The 16,782-nt window shown below is 51.0% G+C and overlaps 6 protein-coding genes across 6 annotated transcripts; 3 read left to right on the top strand and 3 right to left on the bottom strand.

The window, feature by feature from the left end:
- Window positions 1-2,086: 2,086 nt before the first annotated feature.
- Window positions 2,087-4,800, bottom strand: IAR55_003280 (uncharacterized protein; the record flags this gene model as incomplete). Its single annotated transcript, XM_066946387.1, has 7 exons — window positions 2,087-2,672; window positions 2,967-3,665; window positions 3,784-3,995; window positions 4,047-4,132; window positions 4,320-4,370; window positions 4,422-4,471; window positions 4,529-4,800. The coding sequence occupies 7 exons, from the start codon at window positions 4,798-4,800 to the stop codon at window positions 2,087-2,089; spliced, it is 1,956 nt and encodes a 651-aa protein (XP_066802779.1).
- Window positions 4,801-5,094: 294 nt separating this feature from the next.
- On the top strand, window positions 5,095-6,330 carry IAR55_003279 (uncharacterized protein; the record flags this gene model as incomplete). The annotated part of the gene is made up of 7 exons (XM_066946386.1): window positions 5,095-5,113; window positions 5,168-5,476; window positions 5,529-5,688; window positions 5,740-5,864; window positions 5,914-5,979; window positions 6,035-6,168; window positions 6,223-6,330. The coding sequence occupies 7 exons, from the start codon at window positions 5,095-5,097 to the stop codon at window positions 6,328-6,330; spliced, it is 921 nt and encodes a 306-aa protein (XP_066802778.1).
- A 414-nt stretch (window positions 6,331-6,744) lies between these two features.
- IAR55_003278 (uncharacterized protein) lies at window positions 6,745-9,995 on the top strand (the record flags this gene model as incomplete). Its single annotated transcript, XM_066946385.1, has 5 exons — window positions 6,745-6,859; window positions 6,940-7,140; window positions 7,201-9,284; window positions 9,354-9,584; window positions 9,639-9,995. 5 exons carry the CDS (start codon window positions 6,745-6,747, stop codon window positions 9,993-9,995), a joined length of 2,988 nt encoding a protein of 995 aa, XP_066802777.1.
- Window positions 9,996-10,111: 116 nt separating this feature from the next.
- On the bottom strand, window positions 10,112-11,879 carry IAR55_003277 (uncharacterized protein; the record flags this gene model as incomplete). Its single annotated transcript, XM_066946384.1, has 6 exons — window positions 10,112-10,174; window positions 10,238-10,650; window positions 10,742-10,851; window positions 10,922-11,049; window positions 11,111-11,168; window positions 11,236-11,879. The coding sequence occupies 6 exons, from the start codon at window positions 11,877-11,879 to the stop codon at window positions 10,112-10,114; spliced, it is 1,416 nt and encodes a 471-aa protein (XP_066802776.1).
- Window positions 11,880-13,912: 2,033 nt separating this feature from the next.
- Window positions 13,913-15,302, top strand: IAR55_003276 (uncharacterized protein; the record flags this gene model as incomplete). Its single annotated transcript, XM_066946383.1, has 5 exons — window positions 13,913-13,988; window positions 14,070-14,366; window positions 14,434-14,510; window positions 14,581-14,949; window positions 15,024-15,302. The coding sequence occupies 5 exons, from the start codon at window positions 13,913-13,915 to the stop codon at window positions 15,300-15,302; spliced, it is 1,098 nt and encodes a 365-aa protein (XP_066802775.1).
- Window positions 15,303-15,602: 300 nt separating this feature from the next.
- Window positions 15,603-16,482, bottom strand: IAR55_003275 (uncharacterized protein; the record flags this gene model as incomplete). Its single annotated transcript, XM_066946382.1, has 4 exons — window positions 15,603-15,802; window positions 16,009-16,081; window positions 16,161-16,256; window positions 16,393-16,482. The coding sequence occupies 4 exons, from the start codon at window positions 16,480-16,482 to the stop codon at window positions 15,603-15,605; spliced, it is 459 nt and encodes a 152-aa protein (XP_066802774.1).
- Between the last annotated feature and the right edge of the window lie 300 nt (window positions 16,483-16,782).

Raw genomic sequence — 16,782 nt, 5'->3', positions numbered from 1 at the left:
GACATGCAGGACCTCTTCCGAAGGCCGTTGCGCTTCAAGTGCCATCTACGTCTCAACATCTATGGAGGTAAAAATAGCGAGTAGCATACACTTCGAGTGCGCAGAAGTCGGTTGTAGTCAAACATTTTCAGAACTGAATAAATCTGAGCAACATGCGAGCCAGACACACAACGGCTTCAAGCCGTTCCAATGTCCATACCCTAATTATCCGTCGGTGACGTTCTCACAATACAAATCTTTAATCCAACGCATGACCGACACCCCGGTCTACTCGAACGGCACACCGACGCATCGAGGTAACACACAAGCACAACTTCAGTCGCACAAAGCGTATCAAAAAAAGTCGGGCGACGGAGTCAATCAGTTGTCGCCCTGCTAGACACTACACCATTGGGAATACATTCGACCTCTTCAAGATCAAGACGGGATCGTCTATAGCGACAGCACCTCTAATGGCTCTGTCGCTCCTTCCTTTGGGTGCCGCGTATGTCCACATCGATACGGCGAATTTGTGGACCTCCGGGAGCACCACAAGCAGTCGCATCGCTTGTTAGACTTCGTAAACTGCCCAGACCCTTCTTGCTCTTCCACCTTTTGCGAACATCGAAGATGCGAGGAGCATACGTCCGAGGTTCACCCCGAGCTCAAGGCTTATACATGCCCTTACCCACGCTGCCCAACGATGGGTTTCGCCAAACATCAAACCTTGGTGCAGCACATGAAGGGTACGTCAATACACTCAAGCGGACAGGTATCCGAGATGCGGACAGTTCTTTGCCACCCGAGCACAACTATGAGTTGGCAAACGGGAAGACGCCGAACGACCACTATTTCAAGGTCTTGCTTCAGTAACCTCATATGAGGACAGTGAATGGGTCAGACCTGCACTCACAAGCCAAAAGCAATTCATGGTCTCCACGCACGGTGCAACACCTTTGCCAATCAGTCTGTAGCCTCGATCTGCCCCCTGCACCCCTCACCGCTCACCACTCAATGACTCGGTTACTGTAGTAGGACTATGAGAATGCACACGGAGTTTACAAGAGCAGTGCGACTTCAACTCTTGTACGCCCCACAATGGCGTTAGAGATCTTTGCACGAGGTCAATCAGTCGTGGCACTCAGCTCCTACCAGTCATCTCGCACAAGTGTTCGCCACTTGCTGTTTTGCCACCATAGACCGGTATTTTGCGAAAGGCTTATATTATGTATGTGCATACCTAATTATGTCAGTAAAAGCTGTTATGTGCTCGTAATATGTGGACCACGATGCTGGAGTCTCAAAACAGCTTTTGCAGTTGCATGCATGTGAAGATAGACAGCTGAAGGCTAAGATACTGTTTTTCTCGACATTTTGGCTGGGGAAGGTGCTTGTTCAGCCCGCCTGTCACACTGTACATCTCAGCCATCACCCAAGGCCATTCCGCTTGCCATCTACAAGATGACGTCTATGGTGTTTAGAAGGGTAGGTGGCGAACATTTATGCGAGATGACCTGTACAGTCCCCTCGCCAGGGTCTTCGCAACTTGTTCATGAGGGGATCTGACACCAACGAATAATATATGGAGAGCGCATCTCTCGGTTACTGACATGCTGAGAGTCGCAGGATAATGAGATAATCCTTTTACAAAATACCTGTATATTGTAGTGAAAACAGTAAGTGACGAAGACTTTTGCGAGCGGCCTGTACCTCGCTGTTCCATCTCCCGCAGAACTCACTATCTCATGCATATGTACATAGCCTTTGAGACAAGAAAAATGTAAAGGGTTGACACTGTAAATCCTGATTGTATACATGACAAGGTGCCCAATCGACAGCCTGCAAGCTATCGGTACCCGTAACTCGTATTCACTACGCGTCCCCTTTTCTTTTTGCATTTCATCAATTGTACTGTACCCCCTGTCATAATCCCCGCCCCCCCCGCCCGGACCCCCGCAACCCTCCCAAATAATCTTAGGAAGGGTTCGGTAAAGGGAAGATCAAATCGAAGAAGGCAGTCGAATTCTAAGCAGGCGTCTTTACAGATCATACAGCTTCACAGCACAGAATATAAGATTACACATCACGCCAGTGTATCACAGCTACATCAATGTCTTCGCTCCCCGCCTCTAGAGCCCCATCCATTATCTCTCTCCCTGCCGCCAAATTCCCTTTGACGTTGATGCCTTGGATCTGACGGTCGTGGTGGATATGATGCACCCGTTGAGCCGTAAGGATCCGCAGGAGGAGGATAGGGCGAATGACCTTGAGGAGGGAAAGGAGGGAAGTTTGGTGGTGGCGGCGGCATCGGTGTCGACGATCCTGCCGTGGGCGTCAGTCCCCCTTGAGGTGGAGTGGATGCACCGACCAGACTTTGGATCGTGGTGGGATTGAGGCTCGCCATGAGTGCTTTTAAGCGTTCGCTTTCTATTGTGGGCGCTGCTGCAGTAGCGGAAATAGGAATTGGAGCTGGAGGAGGAGGCACATGAGCCAGAACGGGCGTGGAATATTTGTTCATCACGAAGACACCGAGGAAAACAGATGTCGGACGACCTTTTGCGGGGAGGGAATACCCGTCAATGAGATCGGTGAAATCAGGAGAAGGGTCATCAGGTCGTAATGGGATCAGATAGAGTTCTCTCGCCACCCCATGCGGGGCTTTCGGCCCGTACGGTAGGTATATAGCGTGACGGCTACAGATTAGCGCCACACAGTCAAGGCCGGACTCACTCTCTGCTGAGAAGATATTCCACCATCTCCTCCCATGTCTTCGCTTCCTCCTGCGAAGCCTTTGGATCAAGTGTCAACGCTACAGTGACAAGCTCTTTCGCAGGATTGAGACGAGTGTCGTGCAAGAACTGCAGAGAGTCCTTCGTCGGTACTCGACCGGTTATTTCGAGGGTACTGTGCGGCAGGAGTAATGGCCAATTTGATGGAGTCGCCCGACAGACCGAACGAAGCTGCATAGGTGGAATGTGGGCAGTCACATTGGCGGGATTGACAATCTCTTCGTCAGCTCTGCGGAGTTACTTGCACTCACTTTCCCAGACCACATGACCGGCTTGGCCTCGAACGACTCCATTTCACCTGGTGACTCGTCCAACAATTTTTCTTCCAGGAGATCGTCAACGGCGATATCCCCCTGAACGATATCACTCAGATCGAGCTCCTGATCACCTCCGAATACCACTTCCTGTCCACCCCCAAAGCTCGGCTCCTCGGGATCCCTCTCTCCTCCCCAGGCAGACTTCAAAGCAAATTGAGTCGCCGGCGAACCCACATCGATGGAGTCAGATCGCTTCGGTGTCATTCGCGGTACATCTGGTACCACTGGCGACTGAGGGACTTCCGATATGAGAGATTCCCTTCTCGCTTCTTCCGCCCTCACTCTCACTGCCTCCTCCTGCGCTGCAAGCAGTTTCATCTCCTTCTCATGCGTGTCCTCGACCTTCTCGAACCCGTCTCGTCCTAGTCTGATGGAAGTGACGTCCTCTTTGGCCCGGACGTGCTGCTCCAGCACAGCTTGTTTGGCACGTTCCATCGCTGCGAGCTGTTCCTCCGAGGCGAGATCGGCAGAGGTGAGGACAGCGATTTGGGCGGGGGTTAGGGAGCCATCGACGATAGAATCGGCGAGAGAAGGGCGTAGGCCTTTGTTTATGGACGAGTGGAGCAAGTTGAATTGTGTTCTGAAGTCAGCTTGGTCAGCAAGAGACGACTCACTTGTACCTTGTGCCCGCTGTCTCTTTCCCGTTCACGTTCTCCTTGAAACTCCTATACATCGCTTCTTCAACCTCCACTGCATACTTTTCGGCCTTTCCATCATCCATCGTGCCGAACATCGCCTTGATTGGCGGAGCAAGCTTCTCTCGAACGTATTTTCGCATTGGAGGTAGACCACCGACGGATGGTTTCCGATCGATCGACATTTTCCGCTTATTATCTCCAGAAGGTTGGCGTCGTTTGGGCGGAGGGGGAGAATGCGGAGACGAAGGAACGGCTTCGGATTCGGACTCGGACTCGGGTTCGAGGGACTACATGATCAGCAGACTCATGCATCGTGCACTCACCTTGACAGGTCTCGGTTGCTTTCTCTTTGCGGGGATGATCCCCAAAGGTGGGGTGGGAGAAGGGAACGTTTCGATGTCGAATATGTCTACGCATTGTGTGAGCCGAAGCTGGCGACACGGCAGATGACAGTGTGCAGCAGTGCTCTATCGCCGCGTCGCAAAGGCTGACACAGTGTACTGTGCCCTGATCATGCCGATGCTCTTGCCCCAGACATCCATGACAGGATAACCACAAGCTATATACTTGTATATACGATGAGTGAAACAACTTACGCGTAGTCTTCTCTCCCGTACTCTTCTCGCACTCGGGGCACACATACTTATCTGCCATGAGACTATGAGTCGTCGTATAAGGATACGGTAGTCGATACATACGAATCTTCTCCGCTTCGTCCTCGTTCAGACCTACGCAATCGAAATGGAACCTACAAAGGATTGTCAGCTTGTTGTACTCACTCAGCTGGAGTTGTATCGCAGCTCACCAATCGTTACATTCTCCACACTCGATCATAGGTCCGTCAGTATTCTGTTTACATATGCAGTACACCTCCTCCTCCTCCTTCTTCTTCTTCTTCCCCTTTGCCCCTCGAGACTTCGGTTTGCTGTCCGCTGCGACTTCTTTCGAAGCGGAAGCTATCAGGCGTTTGGTGTCCTCGGACTCGAGCGCTCGTTGGGACTTGTGTCGTGCCCTACCCGACGTCCGGGTGGTAGATGCAGGCTGTGAGCCGCTCGCTTCGGGTGTTGTCTCCGACATGTAATCGGTATTGCTGGTTGATGTATCTTCTCGCAGGGAAAGGATGAAGATGATGCAAAAAGGAAAAGAGGGTTACTGTTGATGTGGGTGAGAGTCGGGGAGAAGGGAAGCGATAGGGAGACCGATTACACGTGGCATTTCACATTCAGTTCACCAGAATGATAAGCGCGTCTCCCTTCTTGCCCTTCACGTCATTATTCAACAACTGACCCCCACGAGACGACTTGATGTTTTCATCGACATCATCATACAACAACGACAACCACAACAACAGCGAGATACAACGAGACGATCATGTCATACAGACCAGCAGGTGAGTAGAATAGTGTTCGGCAAGGCGCTTCACTCATCTCCTCGAACCCTGCAGCCGATCCTTTCGGCGATACAGCTGCACATGCTACTCTCGACACGGACCCTTTTGAGGATCCGGCCAAGGATCCATTCACCACTCAGGTCAACGACTCCACTCTATCTTTCACCACTCAGGACACTGCAAGAGGGGTAGGAGCATCCACGACTAATGCGTATGGGGATTATGGAGGTGGCTATGCGAGGAACGATGCGGATCAAAAGGCAGAGGAGCTGAGAAGAAGGGAAGAAGAGTTGAACAGACGAGAAGCCGAATTCGCACAGAGACAACAGCTTGCGGGCAACTATCAGAACAACTGGCCGCCGTGTAAGTGGCATGAAAAAGGTCCTTTGTGGAAAAATATGTTGACTCGCTACAGTTTACCCGTTCGTACATTACGATCCAAACATCATCGACGATCCCACAAAACGACAAACAATCACTCTGATCGGGTACCAATGGTATGCTCTCGCCGCAACATTGATCATCAACCTGCTGGGATGTATCTTCTTGCTCATCTCGGGGAGTTCAGAGGGAGGGTGAGCTGACTGGTTCTGCCCGTCATGAACTCGTAGCTGATAATGATGTAGCGCGGACATGGCAAGTTCAGCGAGTTACGTCGTCGTGATCGGCGGAGCATCTTTCATTCTCTGGTTCAGACCTATATATCTTGGATACTGTAGGACGGAGGGCAAAACCATGGCCGTCTTCTTCTGTGAGTGTTTATTGCTGAGAGAGGAAGGACACCATGATGACTCGCTTAGACATCTACTTCCTCTTTGGTGGATTCCACCTTCTGTATTCCATTTACATGTTCATCGGGATCCCTTGTGAGTTCAGCCGCAGAAGCTGCCCGTGAGCACAGCAGTCGCTTACATTCGGCAGCCACTGGGTCCGCTGGGTTGATCAACACTATCGCGATGTTCTCCCAAGGTCATATCCTCGCGGCAGTGTTCGGAACTATCGCCACTGTCGGATGGGCTTTCCAGTTCTTGGGTGGTGGTTTCCTGTACAAGCGAGTGAGTAGGAGTGAGCAAAGGACTTCATCAAATTGCTGAGATCTGCCTTCTTAGGTATGGGACTTCAAGAATGGTAACACGGATATCAGTATGCAGAACGCTACGAGTCAGCTCAAGGCGAGCTCGATCAAAACGATCGTCCTCCATCAGAGTCGGATGTAACCATTAGAACAGACACGTATGAGAGATACAAATGGTTACTTCAGGATTATGCATATATAATAGGAAGGCGATGAGACACGACCAGGAGTGAAATGCACAAGACGGTCCGATTAGTACCTGCGTACAGGGACGACTTGCGAGCTCCGAGTGCCGCAAACGCTCCCCCTCTTACCACACATCCAATCCTGGGCAAGTATGCAACTCCAAGGAGACGATGCAGGCCTCTATGCCATGTGAGGACTGCATCAACAAATGACCACGGCAAAACCCAAGGAGACAGGAATTGGAAAGTAAACAATCGCCACGTGGCTGATTTTGACTTTCACTTCGATCACAACAAACCCACATCAATTGAGATTGGGATATATGCGTTGATCTTTCTCACCTTGTGATTCGTGATTTTTACATCCAAACATGTCTGCGGAAGGGGGCCCTGGACCATCCACAATGGCCTCTGTGCCCACGGTCCCGACCACAGCCAAGCAGCTACGCATCAAGAAGAGAGTCATCAACCTCGTCAACCCAGCAGGTGAGTGTCAACAAACAGACAAACAACTGGATGACCTAATGCAATGGCCTACACTTGCTAACAGTCCGTTCTATGCATAGATCCACTAGAGTTTTCGACCGAGAGTGTGTCTGTAGATCAGTCTCCATATACCTCCAAGGGACATGAAGAAGACCCGACGGATACACCGCACACAATACGCTTGAACGAGGAGATTCCACCTACATTCGTCAATACGCCGGCGGGAGATAGAGTGAGGGGTATCTTGAGGCCATCCGGTACACCCGGTTCAGGTAACGGAGGTGAGCTTGACACGACTTCAGCATTGAGGCATACACAATAGTCGCTCATATCCGTCGCAGTTCGTTTCTTTCCCAAGAACAAGTTCAGGATCATCACACCCAACCAATCTGTCATCCAGGCCCAGTCCCCCGCCCCCAAACCACCTCGTTCGCCCACATCCAGCTCCTTCTTCTCCCAACTCCTTGCCGTAACCATCCCGTCCATGTCTCCCAGACGAGCACGAGAGCCCACACCAGAGGAAGAGGAGGTGAAAGGATCAGTGGACGATAGCTGGGAAGTCCCAGGTCAAGAGGGGGAAGTGTCCCTCGTCGCTTCAACCGGTTCTGCGGATCATACCTTGGACAGCCATCGTGATGATGACGAGGAAGTTGAGGACTCATGGAATGGAGAGCCGGAAGTCCATTGTTCTCCTTTATCGTTACCGAGTGTGCACGAGGGGAACAACTCGAAAGACGCCTCATACCAAGATCTCGAACTGCCATCAACTGACTGGCACTTACCTGAAGACGTCTCTGACCTGTTGACAACCAAATTCTCTCCCCAAGACCCAAGCTTCTCCATCACCGACGGTCCGTCTGCTATTGCATCTCCACAACAAGATCAAAAGACTCCTTCCCCTGAAACAGAGTTTTGGACTGGAGGCCGTACGGATCTCTCTTTGATTTCGGACCAATCAGCAAGATTGGACGATAATGATCCAACAATCAGACGACAGCTTTCCCCTGTTCCAGTCAAAAAATCAGTCGAGGACTCGACACAGGCTGTGTCACCCGTTGCTCCTCGGCCCTTTTCCGCCACGTCGATCTTCGCGGACATGTCAGCAGAACAAGCTGAATTGACCTGGCCGCTCACTAGACGCCCAACCGACGGTGATGGGGAATCACCTTTGCCCTCGAACAAGATCAGCTCAGCAACACCCAAGTCGTTGACGAACATTGGTGACATCACCGAGTTCTACGATTGTACCGCTATGATGCTTTCTCCTCCTGATTCTTCCCTTGTCGTTCGTCGTTCACCTATCGCCAATGATCTTGTGTTACCTACCAAGGCGCTGTTTGAGGCTCAAGCAGCCCATACGACAGCATTATCAGCTGAGCTTCAGATTTACCGCTCCTTGGCCGGAAAGTTACAAAGCGAAGTGGCGGAGAGGGATGACGTCTTGGCCAAGCTCAACATGCGGGCCTTGGAAGCGGAGGTTTTGCAAACGCAAGTACACGATCTACGACAAGAAATATCGACGATCAAAGCGAATCGACAGGCGAGTCTATCGCCGTCCCCCTCACCCATGCCTCGAGTACCGCAGCGGACAAGTTTGCCTGACCTTCCCTCGGATCGAACGATGGTCGCTCAGTCAGAAGCGAAGGAGCTGGAGATACGGTTGGCAAAAGCGTTGTCCGATGCTGCCGCAATGTCTATGCAGCTGTCCGAGGCTCGAGCTTCGAAGGAGAGCCAGGCGATCGAGCTTGAGTCTGCCAGGGCCGCGATTCAGGCTATGGAGGAGAAGGAGAGAGACGTGTTAGTCAAGGCTGAGGGAAAGGATGATATGGCTCAGATACTAAGGAAGGAGGTTGATATCGCTCATCGACAACTTGATGATAAGGATGACGAGATACATACCCTACGAACAGAATTGGACGACGCGCATCGTCGGGACGACAAGTTGGAAGAAGCAGAGGATCGAGCACAAACCGCCGAGAGAGAGCTGGAAGAGGTACAACAACAACTAGAAGAAGTTCGGCGACAACTCGAAAACGCTCATTCTCAGGAGGATGCAGTCCATGCCCTGCGTGCGGAGCTGGACAGCGCACATGCCCATTTGGACGAGCTGGAAGGGCAAGTGGACAATCACGAATTGGAACATCTACAATCAGAGTTGAAAGAAGCCAACCGACATATCTCAGAGCTGGAGCACCACGTGAATGAGCTGAAGGAAGTGAAGGCAGCGGATGAAGAGGAGGTCGAGAGACTGTACAGTGAATTGGACAAGCTCAAGAGTGCGAGTAGGAAAGAAGAGGACTGGAGAGGCAAATTGAGAGAGATGGAACGAAGAGGTGAGATGGAAGAACTTGAGAGACAAGAGTTGGGGAGGCGTTGGAATGAGGAGAAAGACTTGAGAAAGAGCTTGGAGGTGGAATTGACTCAAGTGAGCAGGAAATCGTCGTTGCGATCCCTCCACACGGGAGAAGCCTCTGACTGGCCTTTGACAATGCAGCTGCGAGAAGACCTCCAGACAGCGCAAGAGGAAATTTTCCGTTCCCAGAGTCAGCGAAGGTTGCCAGCCAAGGAAGATCCTGCACTCCGCGCCGAGGTGGCTCGACTTCGATCTGAATCAGCTTCAAAGGATCTCGAGATCTTGGATCTGCAGAGAAGGAAAGTAGAGCTCAAAGAAGATCGAGAGATGTTGAACATTGCTCTGGACTCGAAACAACAGGAACTGGAATTGGTCAGTTTGACAGTGCTGGCAATTGTTGACGACCAACTGATTTCATTTTGGTAGATGAAACGAAGGTTTGCGGTTAAGGGCATTGCGGGAAGTACGCCACTGGGCACTTCCCGACGTACGGCCAATCTTCAAGATTCGCAACTTGCTACTCCTTTACCCTCATCGTCGACTTCAGTTGTGAAAGGTGTACAAACCCGTCGACGATCTTCTCTGGCGCTTCAAACTCCTGTCCCAACAACAAGGATGAGTAACGTCGATACTCAGACTCCATTGCCTGGACGTGGGGCAAGACACGGCGTTCAATTACATCCTAGTACCAAAGTGGTCAATCGAGTGATGAGACGAGTAGAAGAGGAAGAGAATAGACCGCCAGCGGGGAGTTTAAGAGGAAGGGAGAGGATGTTGGCATGATAACGGATCGATGATACCACGGAAGGACTACATCCCATCAATGCGAATTTTGGATACATGCTCATCATAAAGATTAATGCAATAATGATTTCGTCATATGTCTGCCACCTGCACGCTCATACGACACCGCTAGTCTTGCCCAAGACTGTAGGAACAGAGCTGGGAGGGATGAACCCGATCTGCGAGGGGAGGAAATTCAGTATCCCCGCTTCTGTCACAATCCCGGCGGTGGATGCGCTCACCTCAGTACAGACGGCCGTGATGAGAGATGGAGGCGTGACATCGTAGACAAGATGTAAGGGTGTCAGAGTAGTCGGTAGATCTTTCCCCTTCCCGACCAACCCGAATCTCTTCCCATTGGGCAGATCTAACAATCCTGCCGTGTCACCCAGTTCATTCGTTGCCACACCGTCCAGAACGACCTTTTCTCCGAATTTGTACGTCTCCACGCAAGCCACAACAGGTACACGATGTTCTTTAGCGAGCATGGCAACCATCGCAGTCCCGGATCGAGAGTAGAGAGCTCCGTCGGAGTGGAGGGCGGATGCGCCGAGGAGGACGAGATCGGCTTGAGGGAGGATGGAGGAGAGGAGGGGGAGAATGATGTAGGTACATGGAAGACCGGAGAATGAGAGGGCTTCAAGCAATTGGCGGCCTGGTGAGAGAGTTCGGTGTCGGTGTTCAGCGATAAGTCAAGCAGCAGAAGTGTGGCATCCTGGTGAGCGAGAAACGACGGCAACACTTACCCTCAAGCAGGGGTCGCGAATCCACGACGATAACCTTGAAGCTCGCCTCTGGATCTTCGTTTCTCATATCCCTCCACGCTTCGAGCAGTACCATCTCAACCAGCGATGATCTAAGTAGAAACTGAGCATAAGTTTGACTCAAGGGGATAGTGAGACGTTTTCCCATCCCGCTCAACTCACCTAGCATAGGTCACTACAGTATCACCCGGCTTGATCTTCTCCTTTGCATGATCTGCGATGACCTGATCCGCGAACTCTATTCTGTCTCGAAGATACAGACCGATCGCGTCGACGAGGTAGTCTTTTTGCTGATGCTGGTGTCAATACGTCACATATAGTCTGTCACACAAAAGGCTGTGAATCACGCACTTCAGCTTCTGATCGATCACCCTGTTCACCCAAACGATTGATCTCGCTCTTGAGCCATCTGATCGAGCAACAAAGGGGATCAGCATCAATAAACAGCAAGGAAATATACTAGGACCACACCTCACCTAATGGCGTTACCACCGCCAACTCCCTTTGGTCTACACGTCTCCAACCAAGCGATCATGGGACTGAGATAAATCGGCAAATCCTTCCACATCACAGCTTGATCCGGACATTCATAATCCCTGATCACTTCTCTAAAGGCAGTCATCATCCCCATCGTTCGAGCGTTCGCACCCCTCAGTTGACCGCTCGACATCAAGACGCCCAAGCGGACGATGATTGGATGTAATTTGGAGGTCTTGAAAGCTTGCGCTGTATCCGGCGATTCTTGATGAGGCAGATGAGAAAAGAAAAGATTCTGTTGTGCAGAGTTGGAAGAGGTAGGGTGGGCATTGGGTTGGTCATTGGGAAGCCGACGAGGGGCAGACGGTCCAGCGGAATTAGGAGCTTGAGGGATGTTTGATGACGAAGCGGACTGATTCAGTTGCGGTATGGGTCGTCCCCCCATGACACCTTGTTGCGTACCAGGAGGTCGGAGTCCACCAGATGCACTGGCACCAGCACCATCGGGACCGCCTGCACCTTCAGGTCTGGCAGCTACTGCAGCCGCTCGTTTCTCTTTTTTCAATTCTTTGGCGGATTTTGCTTTACCCTCGCCGGCGGGTTTCGATGCGGATGAGGATGGGTTGTTGTTGTTGTCCGTCATGATGGAGGGGTGTGACAGACTGATTGTCGACAGGGTAAGGCAGTAGTAAGCAATGGACCGAGTGAACTACAGCTGTATGTGGAAGACGAGTGCTAACGACAGGAAGTCGAAATAGGTTGAAAGGATGGTGGAAGCGGACTTCTCAAGTCGAATGCTTACAAGCTCGGACTCGTTTTTTTCCTGTGTGGCACGTGGCAGAGAATGACCGTCATTCATTTCATCGCGAGATATTGGGCGTAAGGGAATGCAGAGCAGACGCGTCCATGCATGATTGCGGATTGTGGATAATCAGGATCTAACAGGTGTAGACTGATGAGAGACATCAGGAGTCCTGCCATTGCTTCAGTATCTGCCGATCGCCGTCATCACCGGTAGGACCACGATAGAGTGAGGCGACCGCTGGTGAGTCATGTCATTCATTCAGCTTTAGTGGCAGTGGGCAGTCCGCGCTTTTCCAATGACTCTTCAAAAGAGAACGCCTTTCATCGTCCCATATGACTGAGACGGACGGCGATGCAATGTTATCAGGTTCCGCCCTACTTAGACTCACAACGATGTGTCATCTTTCATCCTTTATACTGGCTACCGCCGCCAGCGACTCTCGGACTCAACATGCCTAGCTCTGCTTTGTCTCATCCGAGTGTAAGAGGAGCTGGATGTCACCAAGTCTCGCGTGTATTCACGTTTTCACCAGTGTCTTCATTTGTTACCCCGGGATGCGATTGGAATCAGGTCTTCAGATGTAGCCAAGCAGGACGTCCCGAAGAGATATTTCTTAACCATCAAGTATCATCAAGTATCATCATCAGATGACCACTAAGATACCATCAAGTACCGTCAAGGATCATCAAGCATCATCAAGGATCACCAAATAACATCACGTATCAAAAAAATGGACAAGCATACACATGGATGTACAGATACTGGCAGGTGTCAATAACGTTAGCAGGTACCAGCACGTATCAACAAGCAATATAGTTTGCAACAACAAGTAACTTGTGAGCGAGTATTGACACATCAGGCAATACCGAGTCCCACAGAGTAGTACCAGGTATCGCCAGGCGACAGCGGGTACCACGGATCCTAATTGACATGTCGCCTCGAACGTAGGCTGCACCGAGTGTGCTCATTCATCGCATATTACTGAACGGTTGGCTGACAGCGATGGCGATACAGTGCAGGAGAAGTTCATTATCGACAGAGCAGGCCGCCTTTTGTCACGCAGTTAAACGTCCTGTTCCTGCTTGAAGTCACATATGCATCCCACTACACTCTTTTTTCCTGTGTACCACTGACTTTTCTGACCCAATGATACGAAATGTCGGGCTGGAGTTGGTGCACGATCCGATGCAGACTCTCGACTTACTATGAGCGACAGGTATATCATGATGCGGCGTTCGACCAAGCCGCTGAACACGAAGCTACCCGATCTCGTCTCTTGATTAGTTGCAGATCATGCATACAAGGTGTCTCCCACTTGGGGAGCGCACCGTTCGACGTGTGTCGGGAGAGCTGCTCACTTGCATGTACAAAGCCGACAGCGCACAAGTCCGAGATGGCTTCGGTGTCGCTATCGTTATCTGAAAGCACGCTAAAAGTCGGAGAATGGGAAAGACGAGATGATCGCGTCATCTTGAATGATTGCGATTTGATTTCCCGATTTGATAAACAGAAAGTCAACCGAGTCACTGCTGTCTGCTGGATTTCGTTCTGCTCAGCTTCGACGATGGCCCCGACATGGACCGACCCCACAGAGCACAGTAATACCAAGATTTGCGATGATGTGATTGATCGGGATGTCTTTCCGTCCAGAATCCCCTTCCTCCCTCTCGGCCTAACCCGAAAACGAAATTGAGCACGAGATGCTTCGTAAGCTTGATCTATGAGTCTGTTGGCAATGGCTGTGAAGACGGATCATGTATAAGTACAGGCTTGTAGGTGTGACGGATGCAGTGATATAAGGATACAACGCTCAAAGCCTTTGGGAAACGTGAAGTAGACCCACACGATCAGACCATCACCAATCCGTCAAGATGCCCGTGCCCGTCCCCCAAAACTTCCAGTATGACTACGTTCCGGAGACCAAGGAGGACCTCGACTGGGCTGATTGTGAGTATCACACGGCCAAAGCTCTCTGTTGTCTGGTCCACTGCAGTCCAGCTCACACTGATGTACTTTTCACAATCTCAGTACCCACCATCGATCTCTCCAAGTATGGTACTCCCGAAGGTCGACATGAGCTCTCCCAAACTTTGATCGAGGCGATCAGAACCAAAGGTTTCTTCTACGTGACAAACTACGGTATTCCTCAAGCTGCTGTGGATCGCCAGTTCGCCCTCGGATCTAAATTTTACGATCTCCCCTTGGAGGAGAAGTTGAAGTATACCCCGGATCTGGAGAATGGAGAATACAACGGATACAGACCTGCAGGCAGAGCCGTTCTCGGCGGTGGTGTGAGGGACAGAACAGAGGTCTACAACATCCCCAGTGAGCGGTCGACCATCTGACCATCTGCCCCAAGCTTGGGATAAGACTGACGCTCAAACCATATCAGAATTTGATGGGTATCACCCTCGGGAACACCCTGATGTCGTCAAAGAGAACATTGGCGAGATTGAGCGGTTTGCCCGAGTAAGTCCCTTGCATATCCCAGGCAGATGATCGGTTCGCGATTCGAGTCCATACTGATCTGACCGCTCAGTCCCTTCACACCAATGTCCTCGATCCCCTCCACACTCTCATCGCATCAGCACTCGAACTCCCTGAAGACTTCTTCACCAACTTGCACAGATACGAGAACCCGTCCGAAGACCATCTACGATACATGATGTACCGACACTTCACGCCTGAACAACTCGAGAAGATCGATACGGGGCTGTACAGTCTTGGTCATACTGATCTGGGAACGTTGACCCTGCTGTTCAGACAGCCAGTTGCTGCGCTGCAGATCAAGGATCATAAGACGGGTGCTTGGAAGTGGGCTAAACCCCTCGATGGAAGTTTGACAGTCAATACTTGTGATGCGCTGTCGTTCTTGACCGGTGGATATATCAAGAGCACGGTGCATCGAGTGAGCATCTCCCCTTGTCTGTGGCTTGTCCTGGCAGAGTCAGACCTAACCGTTTTTCTTTGGTCACGATGTAGGTCTCCGTACCTCCCAAGGACCAAAACCAGTACGACCGACTCGGTCTTCTTTACTTTGCTCGACCTCAGAACGACCTCCCCCTCGCTACCGTCGACAGTCCTCTCCTCAAACGAGAAGGCTTCACGCAGAACGAATTCGAACAAGGCGGTCACAAAGTCCCGACCATGGGAGAATTCGTCAAGCTCAAGCAGACTTGGCAGCAGAAGAAGAGGGTCGCGTACAGAGAAGCGGAGGATCAGGAGATCGCACCGGGCTTCAAGGGCAAGTATCACGATTAGACGCAGACCATGGTATCACCTCAGCCATTCGACTTTAAGAAGGGGAGAGCATGGAAATGTATTTGTACGTGTGTCATCGAGGACCCTAGAGCTGCCACTGTATACGATGTAGTCCCCGAAGCCGAGATACAGGCCTTCCAGACCAAATCGGTGATATGGTGGATATCGATGATAAGACTTATCGATCTAGACTACTAATACATCAATGAACACAATCCCGTCTCACACACACAAACACAAGTACCATCCAGACATTCTCGACAGATCACCGCATCGATAAGAGTACCCGATACTGGACGACTATGCCCTTCGACCTAAAGCACTCATCTGAGCCACGCAATAAGCTGCCCAGACAGTCTCCCAAGCACATGTACCCCGCTTCATCAATGCTAACCAACCTTGGACGTCGTCCACATCAGGGTAAGTTGACGACTCTCGGATGGGGAAGGAGTAGAACAAGGCGGCTTGATACCAGTCGGTGTTTGGGAGAGTTTCGTCGCCTGCGTTATAAGGATCAGCGGGTCAGAACGTGGGAGGGCTGTTTGAGGTAGAAAAGGACGGAAAGGATCGGACTCGACGAGTTTGCGGACAGTCAAAGACAAACGTATTTGAAGAGAGGATGGATCTCAAGTGGGACTCCAGGGACGGAAGAACCGTACCTTACAAAGAGGACATGATGCTCGTGGAGAATCTCAACAACACTCACCTGAATCATCGTCCGTGTACTGAGGTGTAGTTTCCGTTCGTTCAGCTGCCAATCTGAGTTTTTCCGCCACCATCTAAGATTATCGAGAATCAGCCATCACCCATCCCACCTGGATCCGCACAATCCCTCTTGGAGACCAATCGATGACCTACCTCAAACCCCTTGTCCAACATCATGGTCATCCCCATATCATCCTCGTCCATACCCCAACCTTTCATCTCCTGTAGTCTTCGGGCATGTTCGAATGCCTGTGGCAAATGGGCAGGAGACATGTATAAGCATCTTGACCATAAGTCATCTGACATGGGTAGTCTTGTTCCTTTTCCGTTTCCGACAGCGCAGCAGTCTCTCATGAAGGCTGAGAGAGAAGATAGCTGGACTCACTTCGATCGCACACGGTAATCCTGCTGGCGTGCCGCGTGGTAGTCTACCGTCTGTGTCGCGAGGTAATGAGATTGAGAAAGCAGAGTTCATGGTGGACTGAGCGTCTGTCTGTCTGTACAGTGAGGGTGAGGGTCTCGAATGGATTCAGATCGAGTCGTTCAATTAGTTTTTCTCAATTGAGTCAGCGGAAGGGCGGAAGTTCCATCAAGTAGACACAGAGTGGTCATTTTCCTTGACCAGCATTGAGAACCCATCATTCAGTGTTATATACCTTGGTCATCCAGAATCAAGGTAACGTGCCAATGGTCATCATCTAGAGCAATTCGCACCCCATGACACCCTCAACGGTTCCAGGCTGAGTCTTCGACGAATGATGACGAGAAGATGGAA

Source organism: Kwoniella newhampshirensis, chromosome 6, assembly GCF_039105145.1.
Source record: "Kwoniella newhampshirensis strain CBS 13917 chromosome 6, whole genome shotgun sequence".
Classification (NCBI taxonomy): domain Eukaryota; kingdom Fungi; phylum Basidiomycota; class Tremellomycetes; order Tremellales; family Cryptococcaceae; genus Kwoniella; species Kwoniella newhampshirensis.
This window is presented reverse-complemented; position numbering and strand designations above follow the sequence as displayed.